Source organism: Ursus americanus, chromosome 34, assembly GCF_024610735.1.
Source record: "Ursus americanus isolate L20-20 chromosome 34, mUrsAme1.1.p, whole genome shotgun sequence".
Lineage (NCBI taxonomy): Eukaryota > Metazoa > Chordata > Mammalia > Carnivora > Ursidae > Ursus > Ursus americanus.
The window spans coordinates 5,116,690-5,137,773 of record NC_142160.1 but is presented as its reverse complement, the minus strand read 5'-3'; the positions used below and the strand labels follow the sequence as shown (position 1 = coordinate 5,137,773).

Here is a 21,084-nt window from a genome sequence, read left to right as displayed (position 1 = left end):
TATAAACTTCCCTCTTATAACCACTTTTCCTGCATCTCATGAATTTTAATATGTCTCAGTTCTGTTTTTTTTTTAAGTTTTTAAAAAGATTTTATTTATTTATTTGAGAAATAGAGCATGTGTGAGTGCACAAATGGGGGGAGGGGCAGAGGCAGAGGGAGATGGAGAAGTAGGGAGCCTGATGTGGGGCTTGATCCCAGGACCCCAGGATCATGACCTGAGCCAGAGGCAGACACCTAACCGACTGAGCCACCCAGGTACCCCAATATGTCTCATTTCTATTTTCATTTGTCTCTAGATATTTTTAAATTTCTCTTTTGATTTCTCCAATTACCGATTGGTTGTTCAGTAGCATGTTGTTTAATTTCCCCGTATTAGTGGTTTTTCCAGTTTTCTTCTTGTAATTGATTTCTAATTTCATACCATTGTGGTTGGAAAAGATGCTTGATATGATTTCAGTCTTCTTGAATATATTGAGACTTGTTTTGTGGCATAGCATGTGATGTATCTTGAAGAATGTTCCATGTGCACCTGAGAAGAGTATGTATTCTGCTCCTTTCAGACCGAAGTTTCTGTCCATGTCTCTTAAGTCCATCTGGTCTAATGTGTTGTTTAAGGCTGATGCTTCCCTATGTATTTTCTATTTGGATGCTCTATCCATTGATGTAAGTGGGGGTGTGAAATTTGCCTGCTTGTATTGTAGTATATTGTATTTCCTCGTGTCAATTTCTCCCTTTAGGTCTGTTACTATTTGCTTTATATATTGTAGTGCTCTCATATTTTGTGCATGTGTATTTATAAACGTTGCATCTTCTTGCTGGATTGACCACTTTATCATTATATAATGCCCTTCTTTGTCTATTACTATAGCCTTTGTTTTAAGGTCTATTTTATCTGGTATGAGTATAGCTACAACGGTTTGTCTCGGTTTTCACTTACATGAAATATCTTTTTATGGGCCTTCACTTTCAGTAGTGCACGTGTCCCTACTTTGAAGCGAGTCTCTTGGATGCAGTGCATAGATGAGCCGTCTGACTGTGGCATGGCTGCAGCACAGGGGGACAAGGTGCTTGCCTGGCTGGCTCTGGTGTGGCAGCAATGTGGGCTAGAGCTGGGGTTCTCCTAGCTGGCTGCAGTGTGAGTGTGGTGTGTGTGTGGCAGGGTGTGCCCAGTGGCATTAGTAGGTTAGAGTGCCAAAAGGGAACCTGCCAGCACTAGCATTAACATGAGAACAGGTTACAACAGTGGTGCCCACCAGCACTTTTGTTCCTGGAAGGAGTCACGATGGGCTTCTGCCTCCCTGGAAGTCACTTTAAGATTAATAGATGAGTCTCTTCCACATATGGTCTAGGTCCTTTCAAAATGCTGCTTTTGTGCCGGGTCCCAGGCTGAGTGAATCTGTGTGTGAGCCCTTTAAAAATGAATTGTCTATTCCCTATAGTTCTGTGGTTGTCCTGGACATACTCCCTATTGGTTTTGAAAGACAAGTTATTGATTGATTGATTGATTGATTATGTTCAGTTAGCCACTGTATAGTACAGCGTTAGTTTTGATGTAGTGTTCAATGATTTCATTAGTTGCGTATAACACCCAGTGCTCACCACAACATGTGCCCTCCTTAGTACCCATCACCCTGAAAGCCAAGTGTTTTGGGGCTTATTTCTCTGGGGCAGAGCCCAAGGGTTGGGGTACCTGATACAGAAAATAAGCTCCTTGCCCCTCAGGAAGTTCCATATCTTTGTGATCCCTCCTGATTGTGTGTTGCCCTGCCTGGGGTGGCTTTTGGTGAGAGCATGTCTCTGCTGCTCCTACCTATGTCAATGTAGCTCTTTTATCATTTGTGGTAGAGACACTGTTCATCTAGTTTCAGGGACTCTTTCAGAGGAGGGAATTATTCTCTATGGAGCCATAGGTTTGTTGTGTTTGTGCAAGGAGGTAAGTTCAGGATCTTCCTACACCACTTTCTTGAACCAGCTCTAAAAATAATTTTTTTTAAATAAAATGAAACAAAAGGAGGATAAAGATTGCAAAATGGGGAGGTGGGGACTGGGGTCTTTTAAAAAAAGGAGGTGATCAGAGAAGTTTTTACTATCATGGTGCCTTTCTAGTAGAGAATCTGGAAGCAAGGACAGAGCATGTAAATGTCTGGGGAAACATGTGAGGACAGAGTCAACAGCAAATAAAGTGGAAGGCTGTGGCATGTTTAAAGAAGAGCACAGAGACAAACTAGACAATGCAGAGAAGGGTAGGGGTGAAGGAAGAAGGGAGTGCTGGGGAGGGTAGAGAGCCTGGTTAGCCATGATAAACACCTTAGACTTGACTGCATCAATTGGGAAGTTATTCTGGTGTTTTGAGCAGAGGGGTGGCACTGTCTGCCTTGTGTCTTGGAAGTCTCACTCCTTCTGGATTTTAAGACGTGGAGTGGAGTCACAAGACGTGACTGTGGAGTCACAAGGTCTAAAGCAGCAGAGGCCATCTGAGTTAGGAAACTGGCAAAACCCAGGAAAAGGTGATAATGGTTTGGGTAAGAGCAGGAGGAAGGGAAGTAGTGAGACATTGCTAGACGCCAGTTAAAATTCTGAAATAGGGCCAATGGGATTGGTTGATATGTGAGATATGGAACGTGAGTTGGAGATTAAGGACAACACCAAGAATTTTTGCCTAAACTACTAGGGGAATGGAGTTGCCATTAGCTGGGAAAGAAAGATTGGAGGTGGGAAAAGATTCATGAAAGTAAGGACAGAAGACAAGGTAAGGTCAAATGACTTCTAGACACTTGGTCTGAGCCAACCCCTATACAGTTAGACATATGAGAAGGAGTTCAGGGGAATAGGTCCAGGCTGGAAATATAAACTTGTAAGTCACCAGCATACCAATGGGATTTAAAGTCACGAGACAATATTAACTCACTAAGGAGTTAGAGAAAAGCAGAATGAGAAGACAAGGATAAATTAACAAAGAAGGCATAGACACAGTGGCTCCTAAGGTAGAATAACCAGAGAATGTAGTGCCTAGAAGCCAAATGAAGACACCTTTCCAATGAGGAGGTTTTAGTGGTCATCAATGTCAACTGTTGTTCCAGTGTTTGTTAAGGTAAAGATTTGCAATTAAACTTTGGATGTAGAAAGTGGTCAGTGATGTCTAAGACAGGTAATTTTGGTAGGGGGGAAGCCTGCTTGAGTGAGTTCTAGATAGAATTGGAAGAGAATGGCCAACAGGTACATGCAGATACAGATTTGGAACAGTCCTCTAGATACATATAGATGGACGGCAGGTACAAAAAAAAAAGATGCTTAACATCAGTAACCATTGGGCAAATGCAAATCCAAACTATAACACAATATCACCTCACACCTGTTAGAATGGCTACTGTCAAAAAGAGAAGAAATAACAAGCGTTGGTGAGGATGTGGAGAAAAGGGAACACTCGTGCACTGTTGGTGGGAATGTAAATTAATGAAGTCAGTATGGAAAACAGTATGGATGTGGGCTGTGGTTGGAATTACTCTATTATTATTTTTTTTTAGAGGGGGAGGGGGAAGGGCAAAAGGAAAGGGAGAGAGAGAGAATCTTAAGTAGGCTCGATCCTCCAATCCTGAGATCATGACCTGAGCAGAAATCAAGAGTTGGACACTTAACCATCTCAGCCACCCAGGCCCCCCATTGTTGGAATAGTTCTAAACACAGTCCTCTAAGATTCCTATCCTCTTATTATTCAATCAAATACTAATCTAGGTGCCACTGTGAAGAGATTTTTGCAGATGTAATTAAAACTGTGAGTCAGTTGACCTTAAGACAGAGAGATTATCCAGGTGGGCCAGACCCAAACAGGTGAGCTCTTTACACACAGTGTTTGGCTGGCTGGTAATAGAAGAATAGGTTAGAGAGATTTGAGGCACAAGGGCTTTCGACACATCATTGTTGGCTTGAAGATAGAGGAAGACACATGAGAAGGAGTGGGGGTGGCCTTAAGATGCTGAGCGAGGACCCAGGATGACAGCCAGCAAAGGAAGGACCTCCCCTACCACTGTAAGGAACAGAAGTCTAATAACCTAAATGAGCTTAGATGCAGATTTCTCTTTAGAACCTCCAGGCAAGGAATCTGCTGGCTAACACCTTTCTTTCAGCCTTGTGATACTCTAAGCAGAGAATCCAGCCATGCTGGAAACCGTGTTAATAAACGAGTATTGTTTGAAGCCACTGAATCTGAGGTTATTTGTTATGTAACAACAGTAAATGAATACACAGGACTTTATGTTTCCTTGACTCAGGATTCAGAACTACGTCATTTGAGGCTATGCGGGTGGCAATCAACCAAGTTATCTGGGGCCATGTGAGATCAAGTTGTCTCTCAGATTCACCAATATACCTGCGAAGTTGTGATGGTCTCATAGCAATGGATACGATTAATGATGTCTTTTTCTCAAACTTTTTGGGTTAACTTCGAACATGATTCAATTTCACAATTATTTATTGCTTAATGTTATTCTATCCATAAATTGGTATTTGTTTATAAGTGAAAATATCTTAAAGCATTTTTTTATAAAGACAATAAAAATCTTCACTTTCAGTTTTAATTTTTTTTTTCTTCATTCACTATATTCTGACAATTTTTTTCTGAAAGAGGGAAGCTAGTCTTTTAAACAAATGATACTGAAGAAAATGGACATCCATAGGCTCAAAAAATCTCAACCCAACCTTTACACCTTTCACACTAATTAACTCAAAATGGATCACACGCTTAGCTATAAAACATAATATTATTAACTATTAAAACAGATCCTAGGAGAAAACCTTTTAGATACAGGGACAGGCAAAGATCTCTTAGTTCCTTTTTGTGAATACCTTTTAATGAAATTTTATCTTCAGTAATACATTTATGTGTACCTTTAGTTATTCTGAGAAAAAAAGGAGAAGTATTCATTTTGCCCTTCCAGGTTTATAGACAAATCACAAAGATCGATCCTTTATTATAAACCCACAGGTGGTCAATAGCAGAGCCATCCAGAGTTTTCCTGAGGAAAAACCTCTCTTTATGCTCATGAAAGTTTTGGAGGGTTAGGGGTAGAACCAGAGGATTGGGAGTGAGCTGGGGAAGCAGGCACTGTTGGTGTGGAGCAGGGAGAGGATTCTCCAAACTCAAGTTCAAGGTGATCTGGCAGAAACTCCTGGAGAAAGAAAAAAGTTGCTTGGGCTTGAAATACGCTGATCAACCTTAGTGTGCCATGTTATGTAGAATAATGAAGACAGTATTTTCTAACAAAAACTAGAATAGGTAATATAAATTTAAGATTGATAACATAGACACATGTATATACAGGCATGTAATATATACATAGATATACACGTGTGTATATATGTCTGTGTATTATTTCTTCCAGCTTTATTGACGTCTGATTGACAAAAATTGTATATATTTAGGTCGTACAATGTGATGTTTTCATTTACCTATATATTGTGAAATGATTTCACAATCATCTCACGAGTGAAACCAGGAAATCATAACACAATTAAGCTAATTAATATATCCATAACCTTACATCTTTGCCCTTTTCTTGTGGTGAGAACACTTGAGATCTCTCCTAGCAAATTTCAAATATATAATACATTATTATTAACTATAATCATATTTGCACATCAAATCTCTAGAACTTATTCATCTAATAACTGAAAGTTTGTACCCTCTGTATATTTGTAATTTAAATTGTTAGGCTATAAGCATGGAAACATATTTTTCTACCCTCCCTTTCACACACATCTTTCAAATAATGTCTTGAAACATTTTCAATAATTCAAAAATAATTTTCAAAGAGAGAAAAATGCATGTGGTGTGATTGTTCACTACCCTGTTTTATATGAATTTGTTAATAAACCAATGGTTCTCTGGACTTTTCAGCACATTAAATGTTAAAGTAAACAAGAGATAATTGTTTCTTATTTTTAGAATAGTAGATTTACAATATATGTAGCCGTTGCAAGTTGCCTATTTAAATTATTTTAAATATGTTCTTTGGTAATAGCTTTTTAAATGATTTTTTTGTCATCATAGAAACAGAACCTTGAGGTAAAATCGCTTTTTAAACTATATTCTGTAAGCACTTAAATTTTGTGATTAATTTTAAAAGCTACAAGGATATGCATATTTGACATATAAAATAAAAGACTTAGATTCAGTAATTTGGAGTTGTCTTTGCATCATTAAATTTCAATTGTTAATGCTATTTTGTCTTACAGATTCTTTTCAAAACATATTGGCTACTTGAAAGAGTTGGAAACCTTTTTGAAGATGTGATTACACTGTTATGATTTATACATAAGGTAGGTTGGAAAGCTTCAATTCTTGTATCCATTAATTAGCAAACTTGTACTGATATGTTTCAACAGGCACTGGATTAAGTATAGGGATTGTGGACAGACATTCCTCACTGGGCCTGCAAGGAGCTTTCAATGCACTTATGAAAAAACCCGCCATCGTATGCAGTGGCTGTCACAGGAGACAATGCAAGGGGGTCTAGAGAACACCGCACATGGGGCTTGACTTAGCTGGGGGAGGAGAGAAGTGTTCTGGAGTAACTCGTGTTTGGAGGAAGGGCTGAAGAATGGGGATGTTCTCCTTGGGGCGGGAGAGTCAGCTGGTTGAGATGAGATCATTCCAAAGTCCATGTCCTCCAGCCAGAGACCACCAGAAACACTCTATGAACAAAGTTCTATCCAGAACAGGTTGGGTTTATTATTCATTGCACCGAGGAAGGATGTACACCATGGGAAACCATGAGGTGTCTGGGTAAGAGGTGTTAGAAAAAAATCTACTGTTGTGTTGGGTTTTGGTTGGGTGATTCGAAGGAGGGCCTAAAAGTGGGGGGTCACTTTAGATTGGATGCTGAAAGCAGAGGCAATTCTGTAATTGATAGCTCAATAAATCTTTGAGGGAGGATTATAGTCAGAATAAACCATTCCTGGTAATGAGGTAGATGTCACTCATTTTAACCAAAAGAATGGGGTGTCTGGTATTTTTGGGGGGGCACCGTGATCTTTCTTTCTACACTTAGAAAACAATTGTGAATTACCTTTATTTTTGTCTCACTTTATCATGGTCTCAGAGTAACTTTGTCTGGTGTTGCTGTTCTGTGATACCTCTTGGTATTTATGTCTAAGAGGAGAGTAATATGGTTCTGGTGTGAGTGAGGGCCACTTCTGGATCTTCTGGATATTAGCAGGGCTGGGTTCCCCCCACACCCCCATGAGTAAAAGGAAGCATGGGGGAAGCTTTTGGCCTCAATTGGGAGACATAATTCTTGAATTGTAGAAATCACTGAAATGTACAGGTCTTCTAGCCAAACCCATTCAATACATGGAGGAGAAATAGATTAATGGGTAAGTGCATTGCTGGCTTGGATATAGTCTCTAAGATTTACTTAACTCTTCCACTCCCAAATTTTATGTTTATTTTGACATAGTAAAAATTCATAAATGTTAAAACCACCAAGATGATTTCAGTTCATGTACCCTCTCTTAAATACTGTCTCAGCCTGGGCTTGTTGATACACTTTGCTTAAGATTTCAACATCTATCTCTACACCATCCCAATGTTATTCCCTGGAAAACTAGTGGAATGGTATCAGAGTGGAATGATATAAAACAAAGAAGACATTCACAAAAAACTTCATTATATAAAGTCTGCTTGTAATTTGAATACAAAGGGTTTTAATAAGAATTTATTTACTGATAAATTAACCATATGCTGAGTAAGGGCAGAAGTGTTACTTACCCTACTAAAAAAACACAGACATGATAGCCCTCGAAAGCTGTAAAAGGAAGTTAAAAATAGAGTCCTTCTCCAGAGATTACCAAGGGTCACTTTTTTTGCATTTATAATTTATAGTATTTTTCACCATTCCTCTGTTTATGGATACATCAATCATATATCATATCCTATCACGTCATGCTGTGAAACATGTCATTCAGTGGCTGTGTCTCTCTGGGAGGTTGCAAGACTTTCACACTTCCTCTGAGTCTGTCACTGATGTCTGGCTTCACCTTGACAAGTATATCGGACTCTCCCAGCATGTTAGAGATCACACAGTCTGAGAAATAATGACAGCCTTCCAGAAGAAGATAAGCGGGGAATGTAGACAGCGCGTCGTGGATCAACCAGTTAGACTCTCAGTTCAGCCTGTTTTCTACATCTAGTGATACGTCCAGGTGACCAATTTTGGCATCAAAGTTGAAATACTTCTCTTTCTCAGCTTGTTCTTCTCACATCATCTTCCGACGGCAAGAGCTGACCATTACAGAGGTCGCCTTCGCTAAAACGGCATCATTGGCTAAACTCCCTTCATCCCTGCTTGCACCTCTACCTTGGGGTATTTCCTGATCTGCCCATGCTTAACGTGGACTCACAGCAGTTGCTTGACCTTGTAGCTAGAGGTCTGTCTTAATATGCCCGTTTGTGAGCAAGATCAGTGCTTGTGCACCCAAGGAACATCCAATCTGTTTAATTTTGTCCAATATTCTTAGTCCCCTTGGTTCTTAGTCAAATCAGTGTCCATATGCTTGACTACATGAATCCCTTCTTTTCTCTCCCCCGAACTGATCACATGATCCGAAGCAAATAACATCTTCCAGTGGATTTACCATTTTTTAAATTGGTAAATAAAACTACTACCTTCAAAGTTTTGCCTTGAAACCGATAGGATACTTGCAAAAATGTAATGGAAATGCAAGCCATTGCATTCTTAACTGTAAGCCATTCTCCTGAGTATGGGGTGTGCGATCTCCGCTAAATGCTGTCCGGGGTCTCCACTGATTCTGCACCCTCCCCACACCTCCTGCAGGTCTGATGGTCCTGGGAGGGCATGAGGTTCCTGCACAGTATTCTAACTGAATCTGGGGTCTTTTTCATTTTTTACTCAACACAGCTCTTCACCACAGGCTTGGGGTCCTATTAATCCACAGCTACATGGTGTTTGCAGGTAAGTCGGAGCAGAACGGTCCACTTACCTCTGTGTTACCCACCTTCTGCCTAAGAGGGGATAATCAGGGCTGATGGGGCCCCTTCGAGTTGCCGAATTTGGTGAAACAGCACTTCTAGAGTTCCATGGCCCTCATTCTTGCTGGACAGGCCTTACACATGGTTTACCTGATGGAGCCCAGAACCCACGGTTGTTTAGGATTCTGGGTCTTGTTTCTTAGAAAAGACCAGGAATCTTGTTCATGTCCGTGCTAACATTTCTATCATTCTTTTAGCCCATAAAAATCTTTCTGAGCATGCAGCATCTTATGCGTGTATGTTTATGGATTTGCAAATTAACTGCATGCACTATGAGTCCATAATTTATATCCATGATAAAGCTTATATAAATATAGGGATTTTTAAAAAAATGAGATGAAAAAGATTCCAACTGGAAGTTCTAATATTTTCCTTCTGCACCTCCATGTACTGTCCTGTCCACTCCCCTGGTGAGTCCCTCCACCAAGGGGCCTCACTCCTAATGGCTCCCCACGCCTCTCAGGTGAGCAGAGCAGGGATGGTATCTCCAGGAACTGGATTTTGTGTACTTTTGCCTCCAACCCTCAAAATCTGTGAGGACTACTTTGAATTTCAGGTGGATTCAAGATGCAGAGAAAGGTACACTTCTCATGATGGAATTCTACCCAGAGGGAGAAGTGGAACACTCCATTGCACTGGTTTTCACGGAAGTTAATAGAATTAAATTCTCTTCTTTTGTCATTCTTCTCTTTTTAAACCACACTATGATTAAAAACAGACTATGATCAGGAGAGGTTTCCACTCTGAAATATTTCATTATCTGAATGGCAAAGTGACTTCTTTTCTCTCTGAAATAGTGATATGTACCATCACCTGGTGGTGGTGGAAATAATCTCCTGTAGGGATATCAGCTGTCCGACTTAGGAAAGGGACCCTCTCATGCCGATTGTGCCATGAAGTACAGGAAGCATTGGATTAGACTCAGATGTGGAAACCGAGTATGCATGTGGCTTGGGGAGTCTCTCCATGCCATGGGGTCCCCATTTGTTAACGAGGTGACTGGGATAGAGAAGAGGCCACTACCATTTTGTGTGTGTGTGTGTGTGTGTGTGTGTGTGTGTGTGTGTGTGTTTGGTAATGGCTCTTCATCTCCCCTCTTCTCCTGTTCCCTCTCTGCTCCTGCTTCTCCTCTTCCACTTTTTCTTTTTCTCTTTACCTACTTCTTCAACTGAAGTCTCCAGTAAGCCTCTGACAATGAGGCAGGGTTATGGGGTGAGGTGGTGGAGGGCAGTATCTCAGCTTCCTACCTGAGGCCTCCAGCTCTTCTTCCATTGAGAAAGGTTTGAGGTAATGGAATCACTTCCCAGAAAATATTTGTGTTGGTTATTCTGCTTGCCCTTATTCCAAGTGGAATAAGAATGGCTATTGAAACTAATTAACAAGACACATATCCTATTCATCACTTCTGTAAAAATATTCTGCCCCACAAATCTTCAAAAAAAAAAAAAAAAAGAAGAATATTAATGCTTCTGACCCACCAGACCAACTAAAGCACACACATAAAAATGCTCAGAGCAAAGAGCTGTGTCACTCTCGTTTCCTGTTATCAGGATGAGATGAGGCAGTTGTGTTTTCCTACAAAAGATGGTAGCATTTCCTAAATCCTCATCTATTTTGTTGGAAGTTACATTATTTTATACCTCTTACAAGAATTTAGTTTTTTTTTTTTTTTTTTTAGATTTTTTTTTTTATTTATTTATTCGACAGAGATAGAGACAGCCAGCGAGAGAGGGAACACAAGCACGGGGAGTGGGAGAGGAAGAAGCAGGCTCATAGCGGAGGAGCCTGATGTGGGGCTCGATCCCGGATCTCCGGGATCACACCCTGAGCCGAAGGCAGACGCTTAACCGCTGTGCCACCCAGGTGCCCCACAAGAATTTAGTTTTATTCTAACTAAAAATATGGTTTAGAAATAGCTTCAACTTCCAAAAAAGAAAGTATCCTTTTTATGATTGTGGAATGTTGTGGATGCAGGCATCTATAGGGAAGTGATGAGTTATCCTAGTTGTTAAATACTATTGATCGGACATTAGAGGCTCTCCAGGGCCACTTTCCATAGTTCTGTAATTCAATAACATGAGAAAGTATCACCAAGGGAACAAATTTCATAACATTAATAACATTAATGGCTATGATTCCGTGAAATATTTTACTGCCTGAGTATGTTTTTTTCTTAATTAAAAAAAAATGCACATCTACCCACAGAACTGACGCCAACTCATTCCCCTCTTCTGAGAGAAAGGATTGTGATGTTGTCACCCTTATCAAGTCAAGGGCACCAGGATTCTTTTGACCAGTGGGAGATATGGAGTCTCAGCTAAGTGCCCAATTTGCAAAATACTAGGTAGATGGTGAGATCTTTATTATTATAATGAAATGCTGATTAAATGTATACTTTCTTTAACAGATGTTAAAATGCCAATTCCCAAGTAATTTAATTGAGGTAATATATATGTCAAGCACCAACTAAGTGAAATATTTTCTAAGATTTCAAAATTATTTTAAACAATGTGTCCTTTTTTTAGCCTGATAATATAAAACAGAGCCTGACTTCCTGAATCTTAGAAAATGAGCATTCCTTAGGATTATGCAAAATATGAAACTTTCTGAATTGTCCAGAAGTTTAAGCTACCTTAGCTGAGCATTAGGATTTTTTTCTTATTCTGGAGATATACATGATATCATCTAAGGATATTACCATATTTTAAAAGGAGCCCCCCCAAAAAGATGTAATTATTTCATGTTATTAACAGTAAATATAAGCAAGCCAGAGGATATAATAGAAATATTGCCAAAACTGCGTCGTTTCTAAAACAGCTTCATGTGTTTGATACTGTGAATTGTTTGATTTAAAAATAAAGCCTCACAACCCTAACACAAGCTGTTCTGGGCCAAATAATGTGCTGTCCATACAGCGTGAGTCAGACGCTTCTTGGCCGGTTCATTCCGTCCTGCGTTCCAGTTTCTCTAGGCCTCCCTACATCATTTCCAACGTGAAGAAGTTGCTTTGAGGGTAGGGACTTGTCCCTAACAAAATAAAAAATGTGACCCCTGATGCCGTTTTACTAAACAATAACTAAAATTGGACAAATAAGAGTTCTTCCCTCATTAGACGATGGCAAAATTTTGTTCGTTTTCAGTTTCTGATTCTTTAAACTGTGGGTCGGAGCTCAAGCTGATGAAAATTTTCTGTGAAGGAAAGGATTTTTCAGGTTTACATGGGGAATCTACGTCTTTTTCATAATTAAAACATACACAAGCATTTTCTCTGGGGAGCACAGCTGCAGATACTCCCCTGCACTGCCAATTTGCTAAGTGGCTTCAGATCCATGCAGGGGCCTGTCACTGGGTGGCTACTCAGGCCCCTAAGAATGGAGGTGAGGCCTCTGTTCAAGGTCTGTCTTTGGTGTCTGCAGGGCACTGGGAGGCCTCTGTGTGAACTATGCGGATCTGTGTGTGGGTCTCTGTATTCAGATCTGTTTCTGAGGTGTCTCTGTGTGAAGTCTCTGTGGATCTCTGTCACAGGTCTCTGTGAAGTCTCTTGGTGTTAGCCGTTGTGACAGTTTCTGTGTAAGATCTGTGAGGGAGGTCTTTGTGGATGATCCCTGGATATGGTATCTGTGCGGGCTCTTGATGTTGGCCCCCGTCAAAGGTCTCTGTGTAGGGTCTGGGTGGGCTTTGTGTGGATCTCTGTAAGAAGTCTTGGTGTACGTCTCTGTGGGAAGTATCTGTAGGAGGTCTCTGTCAGAGGTCTTTGTGTGGGATCTTGGTGTGGGTCTCCGGGAGAGGTCTCTGTGTGGAATCTCTGTGTGGGTCTCCGTCAGAGGTCTCTGTGTGGGTCTCCGTCAGAGGTCTCTGTGTGGGTCTCCGTCAGAGGTCTCTGTGTGGGTCTCCGTCAGAGGTCTCTGTGGGTCTCCGTCAGAGGTCTCTGTGTGGGTCTCCGTCAGAGGTCTCTGTGTGGGTCTCCGTCAGAGGTCTCTGTGTGGGTCTCCGTCAGAGGTCTCTGTGTGGGTCTCCGTCAGAGGTCTCTGTGGGTCTCCGTCAGAGGTCTCTGTGTGGGTCTCCGTCAGAGGTCTCTGTGTGGGTCTCCGTCAGAGGTCTCTGTGGGTCCCCGTCAGAGGGCTCTTGGGGGTCTCTCAGCGTGGGGCTCTCCCTTTCTGGCCTCCTTGCACCATCTGGCAGGAGAAGGGCAAAGGGACTTGCTCCTTCCTGTTTCTGGCTGTTCCACCAGCATCCTGTCCGTAGCACTTCTCCCGACAGGAGCGTGGGGTGCACTTCGGGCTCCCCAGATCCCAGAACTCACCTCCGGTGCCACTGGGAGGACCTAGCAGCAGCCAGACTCAGGGACCCTGCTCTGGGTCACCCTCTTCTGAGCTCCTGAGGGCCCGGGGCGCCCTCTGTCCTGGTCCCGCCTCCCCCGGGTCCTGGCTGCACTGTCACTGCTGGGCTCACCTTGGGGGCCTAGAGGCAGGACCTGGCTCCAGAGAGAAGCGGCGGCAGAGCAGGCCCGTGCCCACTCTGCCCTGCACCCCGGGTCCCCTCCCACATGTGGGGTCTTGACAGCGTGGGGGCAGAGCCATGCCTGCTGCTATCTGGATCAGGGGTCCCTCCTGGAACGGGACTCTCCACCATGCGAGTGATGTGTGGGGGGGCGCCCAAAGGATGATGTTGGGCTGGGAGCAGGGGGGTCCCTCCTGGACTGCACCCTCATTCTGGACAGGTCCCTCCCAGCCGGGTGTGGGACAAAACCTAGCTGATGGACTCCTCTCCCTCCTGGCTCTGGGGTAACCAAGATGGGGAGCCAGGCAAGACCTGCTAGGTGACCCAGGCCAGTCTCTTGGCCTTTGAGTCCCCACCAGTCCCCTGGGAGTGGTCTTTGGGCCACACATGCTAGTAAAGGTCATAGACTACAAGTCTGTCCCAAGGCCCCGACCCCATGCAAGCTTATCAAATTGTGCAGAAGTTAACCTTCCCTGCCCAAAAGGCCTTACTGCCTCTGGGCGCCTGGCCCTCTGTGTGGGAGCCTCAGGTGGCTTCTCTCCACCTGGGCTGGCAGCTGGAGTGGGGTGAAGACCCTGAGGGGAGAGCCATGGGGCCTCCGACTTATCTGGGCCTGTAGGTGGCAGTGGGACACCACGGGTCCTTGGTCGTCACACCAGGTATGGGCACACAGAGTCCCTTTGCCTCCTTCCTGGCATCCCAGCCTAGGTGCAGTGTCCCCCTGCCTCACAGACACACCCCTCCTCCATCCCCCAGAAGGTGAGCAGGGCCTGTCGCTCCTCTGGGGCAGGGCAGACTGGTCCTAGTGGCCTCTGTGCTCCCTACCTGCACACCCTTGGAACCGAGTCTGCTCCTCCCTTGCTGCTCCAGAGTGTGAGAAAGGAGAGGGGTGACACTGAGCTAAGAGGGGCTCCAGGCTGATGTCAACCCAGCTTCATCAGGGAGAGATCCTGGGCTGGGGTCTTGTTCATCTTGTCCTAATGATGATGTCACGGAAACCGAAGGCGTGTGTGGGAGGGGATGGGGGTGTACCACCCTCCCTCCAAGGCCCCATCCCTTTCTGGAAGCCAAAGCAGGCCCTTGGGGAGAGCAGACCCTGATCCTTCCCTTCCCCCCAGCAGGGCACAAACAGAGGCCAGCACCTCTCATGAGAAAAAAACATATATTTGGGGGAAGCAATAACAATTGTGGTAGGAAGACTCCATTAGCACACAGTGGATGTGCTAATGTGAGGAACAATAGGCTTTCTTTGTATATACTCAATGTTTTCTTGAAGGAAAACTTTCCTACCAGGAAAGGTCTGAGAAGTATACTCTGCCTGATGGGATGGGACACATTTTTGAAGACTGTGTGTTGGGTAATGGTGAGCATGGCCTGAGGCACCTGCCACTGTGGGCCTGTGCTGGCTGGGTCTGCCTAGGGACCCCAGCTCCCTGGGTAGGCCTTCCCACCGGCTGTCCCTGTCTCTGGTCCGCTGGCTCTTGTTAGGGCAGCTGTAACCCTTGGGGGTGGCTTCCTGATTGGAGGCTGTCTCTCTCATCACTCTCCTCTGGTCTGGGGAGGAGAGAACCCTGTGGTGGCAGGACTGCCCACGTACTGGGGCCTGGAATTCTTTGTGCTGATTTATCCCTGAGGCACGAATTCCTTGCTGAAGTCCCAATTTCTCCACCAGGATTCGTCCCACAGCTGTCACTATCGTCTGAGCTTCAACAGCCCTGCTGTCCGTAACCGATCTGCTTCTGACTGGTACCTGGCTCTGGGCAGGGGCTGATGCAGACGTGCATTTTTGAAGGGGATCTTCCAGTCCTTTGCCTTTTCTATTGAGATTAAGGTACTGTAGGAAGTTCCTCATCCTTTTTCTAAAGTGGCTTTCTGGAAAAATCTGTCTGGCTGGCATGAGCTGGAGGTATTTGCTCCCAAAGCTCTCTCCTGTTCCTCTGACCTGGGGAGGGTGGCCTGTCCCACTAGCTTGGGAAGCCCTGATTCCTGATGGTTCTGCAAACCCTTCTTCATGCTTTTCTGGTCTGGGACTCTTCTGGTCCTCTGTCTCATCAGTGGAGTCACTCTTGTTCTGGCTTTCACATGGCTCCTCAACTTTTGGTACGCTGGGCTCCTGCTGCCCCTCACTGCTCGGTCCACTTGATCTAAGGTCATGTGGCACCGGGGAAGCTGGTGTATCTCCACTGGCTCGTTCCCTCTGGGAACAGAAGGGTGACTTGTAAGTGGTGAGGGTGTCTGCAGCAAGGAGAGCATTAGTTTGAGTGTCTTGCAGGATCACATTGGTGTCACGGTCTTGGACAAACATGCCAGTGGCAAAGTCTGGAAGGAGGATGTCCCTGGGAGAATCTTGAAGTAGCACACCAGTGGTATGGCCTTGAGGCTGGTTCTCTGACTCTGCCTTCTCTTGGACCTCAAACTTACTAACCTTTGTTTTAAGGCTTGGCTCCTTTGGATCTTGGGCAAGCAACTCTGTAGGTGGTGAGGGGCTTTTACGAGTGCTTGGAGATCCTGATCTCCTCAGATCCACATAAATGGTTTGGTTGTTCGCCAGAACACTGGGTCTTAAGATGACTTTCCAAGCAGGGGTCTTCTCAACCTCCATCGCCTCCATGGCCACTTTAGCCCTTGGAGGTTGGGACTTGAACTTCATTTCCAGTATTGCTACCTTGTCTGGTGAGGCCCGACCCCCACTCTCCTCCTTTAGCTCATTCCTGGCCATTACTAAACTTTGACTTGGTTCCAAGTTGTCTTTCTTGGCCCCCATAACAGTCTTGCTCTGTGGGGTTCTGTTTATTAGGCTGAGTGTGGAGGTCCGAGAAGGTGATCTGCCTTCCTGTCCTGATAAAGGGGTCTCCGAGGACTCATGGCCATCACCAGGTGAGGTCCCTCCCAGGGCCTGCTGGATTTCCTCACGTGTGGGTGAGGGAACAGGCAGGGGACTCCCTGAGGTGGGAATGGACTCTTCTGTTATCCCCTTCCCTCCTGGATGGGGCTGAGGTTTTCCTAAGAACTTGTAGAACTTGGCTTTCGAGTGGGCCCCAGATACAAAGGTGGCTGAGCAGGGAAAGGGGGACTGGGAAAGGGACAAGGGTTGAGTTTCACATAGCTTGAGATCTATGGGCTCAGAGCCTTGGAGAGGGAGGTCCCACCTATGCCTCACCCGAAACCTTATGATGTGTGTTTCCAGCCTCTGTTGAGTGTAAGGACTAAGGAAGGACAGCTCACGGGAGGTGTTTACGCTGGGTTTCTGATCGTTCGAGGATGCTAGATTTCTGATTTCCATGTGAGGGTGGGACTTGGGCAAAGCATGGTTGGCCATAAACCAGGATCGACGCACACTCACAGGGATCAAACCCTCATTGATCTGTCCCCATTTCCTGTGCAAATGAACCTTTAAGATTTTTTCTAGATGTTTCTTACCTGGGCCCCTGGCTAAGCATTTTCCTGGGTCACTCTTCAAGGTCCTTATCAAGGGTCTTTGTAACTCCTTCTCAGAGTTGGTTCCTAGAAACTTCACTGGGTACCTGGCTGAGACCCTGGAGAGATCTGTTGGGGTCCTCTTTAGACATTGCCGTAGACCCTTACCGAAGTTCTTCTCTAGTTGGGATCTTGCTTGACCCTTCCTATGGGAATTTCTAGGGTACCTGGACCTGGTCCTCCGTGTAGCCTGGCTGCTTTTGCCTTTAAACACAAAGGGCCTTGAAAGCCTCTGCTTTCCCTGTGCATGACTCACCCTTGGGAATTCATCCTGAGGCCATATCAGTTCCAGAGACAGTTGAATCCTGTGGGGCAGGTTGCCTTGCTGTTTATCCCTGTTGAGCCTCCTTTGAAGTTGTTGCTTCTGGAGATTAAAGACGATAAAGTCCCCCTGAAAGGTGGAAACTGACCTGTCAGCCTGGAAGGCCTGGTTGTCCTCCAGAAGCTGGGGAGGCTCTTCGCTAAAGAATTTCGGAGATCTTTTCATCATAGCAGGTAAAGTCTTCCCCCTTTCTTGTTGCTTTGGCAACAAGGGCCATTCCAGTTGTTGAATTTCTTTTGGGATGAAGAATCGTGTCTTCTTCTGGGATGAAGGGCAAGGTACCCCACAGGTCCTCCTCTGGGATGGGAGAGAAGGTGGTCTGATTGGGACAGAGGGTGCAAGGTGGGCCTGGGGCTGGGGCAAGTTTAGTGTCGAGGGTTGGGGTTGCATTCCACAGCAGAACAAGGGTGGGGTGTGGGAAAACCGTGAAGATATTTGATCCTGGATTAGAACTGGCAAGCTATTAGAGATCCCGTTGAATAAAACAGAGGGAATCTGTAGTGAAGAAGAGCGACTAGAGACCAAGGCAGTGGCCACCAGGGACTCACTGTGCAGAGAGGGGAGACCCCAGAAGAGCTGGCTGCATTTCTGCTTCAAGCGGTCTTCCAAGACCTTGGGGGATGAGAATGGCTGAGGACCAGCCAGCTGCTCTGGTTTGTTGTTCATGTTCCAGAAGGATTGAGGGGTGGCGGTGGTCTGCTTAGCACCCAGCAACTTCTGCATAGTCCCCAAAGAGCTCATGTGGTCATCTGGGCACCACTGTTTGACAACTGACCCACCCTTTTCCTTCTCCTTCCAAGTCTTCAGTTCTACCCTTTTGGTGATTAGTATCTCAAGCAGCTTCTGGACATCCGGATTGACAAATGAGGGGTTAAGAGTCTCTATCTGCTTTGTAAGGCCACCCCAGAACGAGGCCTCTGGTGCATGGCAGGACACGTGTTCTTGCTGGCACTTGTGCTGTAATGAGCTAGGCAAGAACAAGGACTTGGTACTTTCCCACCACCAGGAAAAGGATAAAATGGGGTAGCTTGCATGGCCAAGGCCTGAGATGGATGGAATGAGAGATGCCAAATAGGAATTACATGGAAGTAAGCTCTTTCTGACTGTGTCCAGTAGGATTTTCTTTAAGTTAGATTTGTCTTCTTGAGGTCCTGCTGGCAGGGGGGAGGCCAGAGGTGGAAGGCCTCCTGTCAGAGGAGCGGGGGAAGGTGACGGGGCCACGGTGGGAGTAGCATCTTCCACAGGCTCCCTGCATGGTTGATGGGCTCCAGCAGGCGCTGCTTTGCACACGTGCCCAGTGGCTGCTTGATGTAAGAGCTGATGAAAGCCCCCCTGGTCAGCGAGCCTCCCCAGATGGCTGCGGGGGACAGGAGGTATGAGCTGCAGCCAGGAGCAGCAGGGCCAGGAGGGTGGGCCCCACAGCTGGCCACGCCCCCACACCCACTTCACAATGCTCCCACTGTCCCTCACCCCAGGGCTTCAGCCACACTCTGTTCCCATGGCTCCTCCCAGCCCCCACACCCACTTCACAATGCTCCTGCTGTCCCTCACCCCAGGGCTTCAGCCACACTCTGTTCCCATGGCTCCTCCCAGCCCCCACACCCACTTCACAATGCTCCTGCTGTCCCTCACCCCAGGGCTTCAGCCACACTCTGTCCCCATGGCTCCACCCAGCCCCCCAGAACAGCCCCAGGGTGCCTGCAGCCCTGGGGTCACACCATAGACTCTAGGAGAACCACCCAGGAGAGAAGGGGGAAGATTATTTACCTTTGCAGAAGGGAAACCAAGCTGTGAACCTCTTTCAGTTCTTTCTGGAAATTTCTGCAAGCTGGAAACAGGAGACTGGGTCACAGATGAAGGCGGGGGCCCAGGGGTCCTACAGGAGGCTGGGTGCAATGTCCCTTTAGGGGAGACCTTTGGGGGATTAGACTCGGGAGCCCCAAACATCACTGTCCAGGGCCACGTGCCCTCACAGTGATGACAAGGCTCATGATGGGGATCGCTTTGTCCTTTACAAAGTGCTTCCCCATTCATGTCCTTGCTGGGGGAGAAAGGAGCGGGTCGCCTCCTCACAGAGGAGTGAAGTTGGACAACTTGTCCACAGTTGGAGCCGGAGGTCCCACCTCCCCGAAAAGGCCCTGTGGCTCCTGCTGGGTGACACCCGTTTCCAGCACCTTGGGGCTTCGTTCTGGCCCAGAATCTGGGGAGCGTCCGGGTTCCGCTCGTCCTCCCGGGAGCCCCCCCCTCCCCCCTCCAGGGCTCCGTTTCCTGAGGGACAGGCTCAGACCCTGGTGTCCTGGAGACAGTGGAGCTGGGCCCTCGGAGCAGGGGGGACGGAGGAACCGGGGCGCTCAGGGCTGACTGGCAGGTGCTCACCTTTCAGAGTTTGGTTTTTCTTCTTGCTGCTGCTTCTCCGTCTCCATGGCTCCACTTGAGGCTGAGATGAGAGAACACGGGGAGGCTGGGACCCCCACCCCCAGCAGCAGATGCTCGCTGCTGCTGGTGAACAAGGTGACTTCCTACATTTCACTAAGGGGGGGCTGTGGTTTTCCTTTGTTTTACTCATTTCCTTTTCAAAATGGATAAAAGTGTTTTCAGTTTTCCTTCTTTGAAGAATGTACAGAAGGATTTTCTACGTGAGAAATTTGTCACTATTACTCTGCTCAAGAAACACACACATTCCCGGACCTGTGGGTGCCTCTGAGCTGCTTCACGTAGGACCCCGCTTCCCGAGGCCAGAGCCCCACTCCAGCCGCTGCTCGGGGCCTCTGGCTCAGCACTGCCCTCAATCAGCCCCGACAGAGGAACATTCCCTGAGACACCTGCCCCGGGAAGGTGGCTGGTGAACCTGTGCTCGGGGGCCTGACCTCTGCTAGAGATGCCGCTCTTAGCTTCTGGTAGTTTCTGGTCCTCGGCCACTGGTCACTGTGTTTGGGACGTTGTCCTGGAGCTCTCCACCACACCTGGACCCCTGGCCTGAGATCTTTGGGTAGAAATCCTTATGCCCCTCTAACCCCTGCCTAGTCTGGCTTGTCCCTTGATGGACGGTGTTCTATTCGTTCCTATCTCAGGAGTCTCTCCAGTGATTCAGGAAAATGGAAATAGTTACAGAAAAGAAGATAGAATCATTCCCTGCTGGGTCTGGGCCAAGGGTTCCTTACCTTCCTGCTGTTTCTGTGTTTCGTCCGTGGTGGTAAGGATGCATCAGGCTGGAAGTAGGAGAGTAATAGAAAAAAGAGCCCCAGTCCACACAGGAGGGCAAGGATGATATTAATTGCCCAGGAACAGAGACTGGAGCTCAGCCAACCACCAGTAATGCATTTCTGAGGGAAGAGGTAATTCTCCATCTCTTTCCTCTAAAATGCATTAGTGCCAGATCGCACTGCTTCCCTCAGGCAACTGAGCCCTGGGCGTGTACTTGGCGGACACAAGCCCTGGCCCACATCACAGAGCTGTGGTCTGGTCACAAAGGGCTCCTGAGGGAGGGGGAGGGGACAGAAGAGGAGGGGGCTGGACCACAGCCCCTCCCCCACCACCCACCCTGCAGGGAGTTCCTCCCCTTAGCAGACACCAACGTCTTCTCTGTATCTATGAATCTGAGTTTTGTTTTGTTTTTGATTCCGCATATAAGAGAAATCATGTGGTATTTACCTTTCTCTTATTAACATAGTATTCTCAACATTATCCACATTATCACAACTGTCAAGATTTCATTATTTTCTATGGCTGAATAGTAT

The 21,084-nt window shown here is 46.1% G+C and overlaps 1 protein-coding gene across 1 annotated transcript; it reads right to left on the bottom strand.

Annotated features, from left to right (window-relative positions):
- Positions 1 to 14,725: 14,725 nt before the first annotated feature.
- On the bottom strand, positions 14,726 to 20,694 carry LOC123776428 (spermatogenesis-associated protein 31E1-like). The gene is made up of 4 exons (XM_087858802.1): positions 20,509 to 20,694; positions 19,724 to 19,784; positions 19,115 to 19,175; positions 14,726 to 18,704 (listed from the first exon to the last, which is right to left on the bottom strand). Exons 1-4 carry the CDS (start codon positions 20,692 to 20,694, stop codon positions 14,753 to 14,755), a joined length of 4,260 nt encoding a protein of 1,419 aa, XP_087714928.1. The 3' UTR covers positions 14,726 to 14,752.
- Positions 20,695 to 21,084: the final 390 nt, after the last annotated feature.